Source organism: Nicotiana tomentosiformis, chromosome 2, assembly GCF_000390325.3.
Source record: "Nicotiana tomentosiformis chromosome 2, ASM39032v3, whole genome shotgun sequence".
Taxonomy (NCBI): Eukaryota; Viridiplantae; Streptophyta; class Magnoliopsida; order Solanales; family Solanaceae; genus Nicotiana; species Nicotiana tomentosiformis.
Window position 1 is genome coordinate 38,253,751 of NC_090813.1, and position 9,166 is coordinate 38,262,916.

The 9,166-nt window shown below is 37.1% G+C and overlaps 1 protein-coding gene across 2 annotated transcripts; it reads right to left on the reverse strand.

The window, feature by feature from the left end:
- Positions 1 to 4,781: 4,781 nt before the first annotated feature.
- Positions 4,782 to 7,641, reverse strand: LOC104101229 (protein DETOXIFICATION 3-like). Of its 2 annotated transcripts, XM_009608675.4 has the most exons (7): positions 7,318 to 7,638; positions 6,277 to 6,821; positions 6,085 to 6,171; positions 5,940 to 5,996; positions 5,603 to 5,841; positions 5,074 to 5,279; positions 4,782 to 4,988 (listed from the first exon to the last, which is right to left on the reverse strand). In XM_009608675.4, the coding sequence occupies exons 1-7, from the start codon at positions 7,552 to 7,554 to the stop codon at positions 4,947 to 4,949; spliced, it is 1,413 nt and encodes a 470-aa protein (XP_009606970.1). In that variant the 5' UTR covers positions 7,555 to 7,638; the 3' UTR covers positions 4,782 to 4,946. The 2 variants fall into 2 exon arrangements, with proteins under 2 accessions (XP_009606970.1, XP_033513296.1); XM_033657405.2 differs by lacking the exon at positions 5,074 to 5,279 and having other exon boundaries at positions 7,318 to 7,641.
- Positions 7,642 to 9,166: the final 1,525 nt, after the last annotated feature.

Sequence of the window (9,166 nt, forward strand, 5' to 3'; positions counted from 1 at the left end):
GTGTACATCAACGAAAATTTATTGTCAGATAACTTAGAAATTAACTATCACGTGTTACTAAGATAATTCTCCCATAAGAATATTTTAATAGATCATATGTTTGTCAATTTTTTTAATTTTTATTAAACATATATTTACTTAAAAAAAAGTTTAACAAAGTAAGATAGACATATTATTCATGTAATAAAAAAATTCCAAAAAATTCGATAAAACCGAACCAATCCGAATCGATATAAATTGTTTGGTTTGATTTTAATAAAAATCGAACTAATCCGGTTCATATACACCACTACTTATAAATATTATTTGGCTTTAGTTAAGGTGTCCATCAAACATGTAATCTCCAGGCCCCCATGTTGGGCCCCGGAATAGATTGTTCACGCGTGTAGTCTCATCTGTCCTCATGCATCAATTGAATTCAGAGGAACTTTCCCATCAAAACAACCTTTCTCTTGCTTCCTTGGCCTAAAATGTTTAATACCAAAAGTAAGCCATCTTAAATTGTGAAAGCATATCTATTTATAGAACCAGTTTTATCTTTTTTCTACTAGGAAAATGTGGAAGTGAGAAGAAGATTTCCAGATCAACTGTAATCTTTTGATTTGAGAACCTCAGAGGATTTCTTTTTTCATGACAAGGAAAGGTGAGAATGAGAATAAGATTTGCAAATCAGTCGTATCCATTGCTAACATGAACTCAGAAACTAAAAGAACCAGTACCTGTTTTCCCCAGTCTGTGAGATAAGTGACAACAGAAAGCAGAATAGCTTTACCTGGCAATGTAAAGCTACTAATACAATTCATAAATTTGTTTTGCAGGCACTTCCATTTATAATTTGCTGGGAGATTTGGAAGGAAAATTGTGCTTGCAAGTATGGTGATCGAAAAAGGTTTAAGTTTTTCAGAATGGAACAACAAATTAGTTGAACTATAAGGAGTTCCCTAATTGCAACCTGACATTACCATGGATCAACCTGTGTGATAAAATGATGAGAATGCAGCCTATCCCAAAGTGTATTGTTGAATGCTGGCAAAAACCTGAAATAGGTACTCTCAAATTGAACACGGATGGTAGCTATATCATTCAAACCGGCAAGGCTGGAATACGGGGTATTCTAAGAGATGAAAGTGGGGAATGTATCATGGCCTTCTCCTGCCCAATCACCTGTAGCAGTAACAATGTCTCTGAAGCTATAGCTGCCGAGTTTGGTATCAATTGGTGCCTGCATAATGGATACACGAACTTTGCTTTGGAGATGCATTCTCTAATTGTTATAAGTATGCTCAAAAAGGAGACTACCAACAACTACAAAATGAAGAGGATAGTTGATGTAACTTCGCAGAAGTTGAAACATACTAATGTCAAGTTCACCCACTGCTTTAGGGAGGCCAATTATGTGGCAGATTACTTAGCAAAGCATGCAAGTAAAGGTAATGAAGCTTCTCTATATCTTCTGCTCTGCAACTTCCCAGAGGAGCCATAGGATTTTACCAATTGGATAAATGGCAGATGCCAAGCTTAAGATCAAGGTTCGACAAGGCCAATTCTTATCGATTCGCAGGGTATGGTTATTCTTACCCACCACTACCCTGATTTTTATAGTATAAAGTTTTTATCCTATTGTTGTATTTTTGAGGTAAGGTCTAGTCCCCCTCTTGTACACTTGTTCCAATTAATACAACTCCCTAGACAGCTGGGAAATTTTATAAAAAAAAGAATAGCTTGTACTACAGACCCCATGATTAATCCACTCCAGAGGCCCTTCTCTTTCCAATTCAAAACAAATCCCATTAACAAAGAGGCAGGAATTCCAATCAGGTAATATGCTCCTAAATTCACATAGGCCACTATATGTTGCCAACCACTTCCTCTTGCAACTCCGGCTAATAATGTTATTATGCTATCCAGGATGATGGAGAGGCAGAGAAGAGGAGTAAGTTCTTCGATAAGATTGACCACTTCTTCTTCATGTGTGAAAGCCAATCCCCATACATTACGCAACCAAAAAATAATCGCACTTGCCAGAAGGAACTCTACAGTTGCTAGAGCGAAGACTACATAAATAGAAATTCTAACTGCTTTTGGATTCCCAGCTCCCAACTCATTTGAAATCCGAGTGCTACGTACAAAATGGTAATGAGTTAATTTAAGAATGCCATATCGTACCATACTAATCGTCAAACCAAAAAAGTCATTGTTAGGAAGTATGTTGGAAGAGAAAACCTTGCAGCAGCACTGAAGGAACATGGTATGAAGTAATGTAATGAAGTAGTTGTAAGGCTGCATCCAAAGAAATTTAATTTATCAGTTCTTGTCATAAAAACGAAATATGAAAGTTAGCAGAGATGCATACCAAATAGATTGGACAGAAGTCTCTAGTTGTGGATTTGGCAGCAATCCACAAAACAGCAGAATTAGTTCTGTTGCCCACCATTTCAAACTACATTTGTAAGTAATAAATTAAGCCTTAAATAAGATATCATTAACAACATATATGGAAGATATAAGTTTTCCATAGTCCAGACTTAGAAATCTGATAGTTAAATTACCAGACCATTGCAGCAGACGGAATAGCAAATTGGAAGAACTCCGGCATAACAAGGAAAACATCCTTTGAGAAAAAGGGACGTGTCTTTTGACAAGTTGACGAATACTTTAAGTAAATCACAAGTAAAATCACGTTCAACCAATATGATGAACCAATCGCCATAGCTGCACCACTGGCCCCTAACTCATATTTGAATACTAAAGCCCAACTGATTGGTACATTAAAGCATAGAGATGCTACTGAGGTCCATACCATTGGAATTATCAAACTCTGAGTCTGAAAGTAGCAAACAAGTGACTGAAGAATAGCATAAGGAACGAGAGTTGGGATGAGATAAATCGAGTACTTTCCAGCTTCAACAGAGATTAATGGGTCTTGGCCAATCCATAAAAGCAATTTGCCAGTGAAGATCCATATAAGAGAAACTGGCAGACACGCGAATAATAGAAATATAATGGCAGCACAAGTAATAGTGCCAACTTTTTGATATTGCCTTGCTCCATAGGCCTGTCCACATAAAGTTATCGACCCAGTTGCCAGTCCAAACTGTATTCCAAATTCAGATTCAAACGGCTTAAGTACCTCAAGCAATCTCGAGATAAATAGTGATAAAATACATTCACATTTTGGAGGTAAGTCTAAAATCAGAACAGATAAGTTTATAAGTTTATACACTATGGTTGTAGCTAGTATATTACATACATCATTTAATTTTTTAGAACATAAACCCACACTTACTGTAGTCAGTTATTTTTATTAGCTCTTAAGTCACCTGAGGTGAGACAAATTTTACATGTTAGTGCTTGAACATTCTTCTCTCTTATTGTGACTTTTCGTAGTCTAACTTATCTTCATATAAGCTTATGCACAATTTAGAAAAGCATAAGTATTCCAACTAACCATAGTTAGTTTTTATATAGTTTGTCATGTAAAGATCTAGAAGCTTAGGCCAGTTGACTTTGGCCAAATCCCCGTTTGACATTTGAACTTATTTCTGGGCAAATTTTTGTTGGATGGATGGAGTACTTGCTTGGTAGTTGGGATAAAGCATTTTTAGCATATACGTAATATCAAAGCAAAAATGTAAGTCTAAAACCAGAAATTTGAGAGCATGCATATTTCTCTGTGTGGATTGATCGTACTAGAATTCTATAACTAATAATCTTTCTTAAACTGTTCATCAATGCTTGAACTTAAGGTGTAGTAGAAGGGACAAATTACAGAATGTTCAGAACAAAAATATATAAGGAACTTACAAGGATAGCGAAGCCAGTAACATTGCAGTAAGATGTGGCGATGGAGGCACTTGAGAAGGAGAGTTCACTTAAGTGACCTAACATAACCATTGGTGCATAGCGCAACAGGAATTGACACAAATGCACCACTATCATTGGAATTGCTATGCGACTCACTTCTTTAAACACTGCCTTTTTGCTGATCTCATTATTCAATGGCAGCAGAGCCCTTCCCATTTCCTCGAGCAACACCTTCTTTAATGGTTAAAACACCAATCTTTAAATGCTCAACGATATGATAGCTCGCACCAGAACGTTATAAGCTTGAGGAAATTTGACAGGGGAGACCTCAGGAAAGATATTCTTGATAAATTTGATCAGCCTATATTTAGGATCTTTAATTTTCGTGGAATTTTATAAGCTTGTCGTCTTTGTCACAGAACAGTTTTTAATTCCATATATGCAAATTCTAGTTGACTTCTGGCAATTTTTAAGAGACTACGCCGGATGGATCACGTATAGAGTTCTTTATTCTATCATTGTTTTGATCAAGTACTATGGTTGAATGGAACTTGACATACGTGAGCAGAAGCTTCACACTTACTTCTATACACAGCTGCACTTCAATCTCATGAGCAGTCCTTAAACTGATCATCATATGTGCAAATTCAAGTTGACTTCAATATTTCAGTGATTTCGTACGGTGTTTTTTATCCGATAATTTTAATAAAAAAATTAAGTCCTACAGTTGAATGAAACATGAGATGATCCATGGGGAAGCTTCACCCTTACGTCAATGTAAGTACTCTCATATTAGTGTACCACAAAAAGAAAAAGGCAGAGAACACCATATGCCCATTGCACATTCTTTACAGAATTTAACATACTATACCCCTAAATTCGAACGCCTTTAACACATACACACGCATCACTCACGAAGTGGCACGTGTAAAAAAGAATTCCATCGAAGTGTTCGAAATTCAAAGGACACAAAAATCTCTCTCTAAAAATTCTTGAAAGAGCTGGTGGATGAAACAGATTCTCTTACAAACACTTTCAATTCAGACGTACAATAATTAGCGTAAAGACTTGAAAAGTAGCCACTGCAAAGGAAATGATCCCATTATGTTATACAAAGGCATAATTCTTTATCTCTTGTCTTCCTAAGATCTTCCTTCGTGTACCCTTTCTCTTGCCTTCTTTGCCTGCATAGTCCATTCCCCAAATTTTATAAGAAAAGAAACGAGGAAACTATGAAAAGACTTTCAGAAAAGTAAAAAGAGTGTAAACCTGTTTTTCCCAGTCTGTGAAACCTGTAACAATAGATAGAACGATCGATTGTATAGCACAACCAACCACTATTCCAATCCAAAGCCCCTTTGCTTTCAAATGTAGAACAAATCCCAACACCACTGCTAAAGGAATTGCTATCACATAAAATACCACTAGATTTATATATGCCCCAATATGCTGCCACCCACTTCCCCTTGCTATACCTGTTTTTTGTTAGAAAAGTAATCTTACTCCAAGTGCAATGCAAACTTCTTTTCAGAAAATATAATATCACGCGAGTTACCAGTTAATATGACATACACAAAAGATGGAAAGTTTTACACAGTTGATATCCATTCTTTTTACTTTTTGACATGGAATTAATTAACAGAGTGGCAAAGGGTTGATGTGGAGAGTGATGTGTTTGACATTCCAGTAATTTGTATTTTCTAAGAATTCATTACTATAATGATACAAAAAATAGCTTTATGACTTTACGGCTATAATAGGTAAAGTAAAATGAACTGCTAGATGCTATGGAACTAACCAGTGATGACTATCTGCAGGCTGTCTGTGACAATGGACAGGCAAAGAAAAGGAGTCATTGCAGCTATATAATCCACCACCTGCTTCTCATTGCTGAATGCTTTTCCCAACACATGCCTGCTCCCGAACAGACTTGTGTTGAACACTAATGTCTCTACGACTGTAAGAAACATTACTACCTGAACTGCCATTCGAGCCTTTTGAGGATTCCCAGCTCCCAATTCATTTGAAACACGAGTACTATAAAATAAAATTAAGACAACAAGAGAACTGGAGTAAGATTATTTCGTATGAGTTTTCGCTACTGATGGACATATTTGATACTAATAGAGTCAAACCTTGCAGCAGCTCCAAAGCCATATGGTATACTGAAGTGTAATTGAGAAATTGTTATGCTGAGTGTGAACAAAATGAGATATTAGAACCATTTTTATTAAAATAACACTCCCAAAGGAATAGGAATTGTGAATCATAATACGGTACCATATTGACATCACTGATGTCTCGAGCTTTGGATTTGGTAAAAGGCCTGATACCAAAGCAAGCACCTCAAATGACCACCATTTTAGGCTACAATAAGTTGAACCATAATGAAAAATAAGAGTCATTGAGAAAACAACAAACAAATAAATACTTCATCCAATTGATCATTCATTCAGGAAGACGAATATTTACCACACCATCACAGCAGAAGGGACAGCCAAACGGAAGAATTGTCTAATACAAAGGAAGGCTTCCATGGAGAAAGGCGCTCGAGTTTTCTCACAGGAGCTTGACAGTTTGACATAAGATGCAAGAAATAGCACATACAACCAAGAGGATATACTGAAGGCTATAGCAGCTCCTATGTTTCCTAGCTCCAACTTAAATATCAAAGCCCAGCTTATGGGCAAGTGGAAGCATAGAACAGCAAAGGAAGATAAAAGCATGGGAAGAATCAAACTTTGTGCCTGCAAGTATCTAGATAGTGGTTTAGAAATTGCACCACCAAAAATAGCAGGGATTACCCATAATGAATACTTGCGCGCTTCCACTGAGATTGAATGATCTTGTCCCGTCAATATAAGCAATTTGTCCATGAAGCACCACAACACACAGATTGGTATGCATACTAGAAACAGAGAAATTATAGCAGTGTAGGTATATGTACTGAGTTTATGGTATTGTTGAGCTCCGTATGCTTGTCCACATAGTGTTTCCATACCACCAACCAGCCCTGTCTGTTCCAAGTTCACAAACCTCAGTACATCAATTTGATTTTAAGAACATAAAAAAAGACTTTGGACCAATTCAACCTCAAAAGTTAGCTCGACAATATTCCATTCCTTCGGAAATCTTACACCCAGGGGCGGATTTAGGGGGGCGGAAGGGGTCCATCGCCTAAAAATTACACGGTATATATAAAGGCAAAATCTGTTTTTTACCACTATATATTAAGTTTTGAACCCTTGACACAACCCAAGAGTGTAGCTCAAAGTTTTGAACCCTTGACACAGCCCAAAAGTGTAGCTGAGTGGTCAAGGGTTCAAAATCATTGAAAGGTGGTAGATTCAATTCCCACTAGGTACGAACCTTTTTTTTTCTTGAACCCCTTCGCGGAGATCTGACATCAGGAAATTGATTCTAACTCAAATTCTCCAAAATCATATAAAGAGACAATTTCCTCAACGTGAGACAATAATGCCTATGGAACATTAATATGTAGAGAGGACTTACAAGTAGACTGAAACCGGTGACATTAGTTAAAGAAGTGGCGATGGCAACACTAGACAGCGCTAACTCTCCAAGATGTCCCACCATCATGACTGATACAACTTGCAACAGGTACTGAAACACTGTGACCGCTACCATTGGAGCCATAAAACGACTCGTCTTCTTCAGTTCTTGAGATACAGCATCCCAATTTATCTGCCATTTCTTTTCTTTCAAGCTCTGTGGCAACTCCTCTACCATGATAGTTCTACTTGTTGCCACTTCCAACAGACGAAGAACCAATGCACAATTAGTACTAATTCTATATATGCTGTTCCTAACACGTGACAGAAAGATGCTTGCTTACTTTGTCGGATACTTGTTAAATATATTTTCTCGGGGTTACCTTTTTTGCCATTATTTATGTTATCTGCTATACAGCTGTATAAGCAAATTCCCATTTGTCTTTTGTTCGGTCTGGACTATTTAAAGGCTGCCACTTGACTATTAGTATGACCTACAAGAAACCATCTTTCAAAGCCAATATATGTTGTTTTTACCATTAAATTATAAGGATCCTAACCACTTGGCTAGGTATAAGAATTATTTAACGATATTTTGTATATTGCTACCCCCAACGTGTCCTTTTTCAAGGTTTTTTTTATGTCCTTGTTGGCTTGTCTTGTCTTCTTTAATGTCTTTGTTAGCTTGTTGCACCCATTTCTGCGTTCAAACAAAGACGCCAAAGTTGAATTATCTACTTTTATATTTATGAAATATGAAATTGTATACTGTCAAAATTGAGTTTGCCTATGTAACTAAAATATGATAGACCAAGGTTCAACCACGTATATTATCGAATCATGATGCGAAGTTAAGTTGCCAAGCTCGTGATCCAGAGATCGATCAACATCAAGATCGGCCAAGATTGAAATCGAGCAAAATAGAGACCGATCAAGATCAAGATCGGTCAAGATCGAGATCGAGCAAAATAGAGACCGATCAAGATCGACATCGGCCAAGATCGATCCAAAAAACAAAAAAGCCGGAATATCCATAATTGGGCGAGAAACTCGGCGAAAATCCCTGCGCATATCAAGGAGAGGCCAATTAATTAACCTATCATGGATTCCTTACTATTTTTAGGATTATATTGAGAGTAGGACTTCCCTACTATATAAAGGGGTCTGATCATTTGTAGAGGGGGACATTATTTATGCTATACAAAGCAATACACTGCATTTTTTTAGCTTCATTATTTTGTTACTCTGATCATATACTAGCGAAATCTTTATTTGGTTCGAGAGTGATCGAACTTGAGGGCCAAGGCTAATTGATTCATTTGGTTTGCATTTATTTCTTTAAAGTTAATTTCAATATATATATATTCTTAATTTGTGCCAAGTTATATCACGTATCCTTAGAGCCGCGTATAAATTCAATTGTTATCCCTTTTTCGGGCAAACAGTTTGGCGCCAATCGTGGGGCTAAGGATAACAGTGGTTATTTGATACAAATCTCTACAAAACACACAATTTTACACTTGCTCTATGAAGTGTCTTTGATTTCGGGCTAAAAATTACGAACTCTCGATTACTGCCCCTGCATATCGACATCGGATGTCAGGGGAAAAGAAGATCAAATCAAACAACAAAAAGGTGGAAACTTTTAACTCCAGGGTTGATTAGATCCCAGAGGCACCACCAATATTGAAGGGTTTGGATTCCAAAAGGTTCGTACAAAATCCCTTCCCCCTGAGTGCGACTCCCAAACTGATCCCCAAGAAGTTTCGCATGCCCGAGATTCCTAAGTATAATGGAACGACTGACCCCAACGAGCATGTCACCTCTTACACGTGTGCCATTAAATAGAA

Bases quoted from the DNA above. Each gene is read 5' to 3' on its own strand.
- LOC104101229 (XM_009608675.4), bottom strand. From the start codon at position 7,554: ATGGTAGAGGAGTTGCCACAGAGCTTGAAAGAAAAGAAATGGCAGATA. The intron at 6,822-7,317 runs GTAAGTCCTCTC...AACTTGGAACAG, and splicing joins TCACCGGTTTCAGTCTACTT to ACAGGGCTGGTTGGTGGTAT. The intron at 6,172-6,276 runs GTAAATATTCGT...AACTTATTGTAG, and splicing joins CCTTCTGCTGTGATGGTGTG to CCTAAAATGGTGGTCATTTG.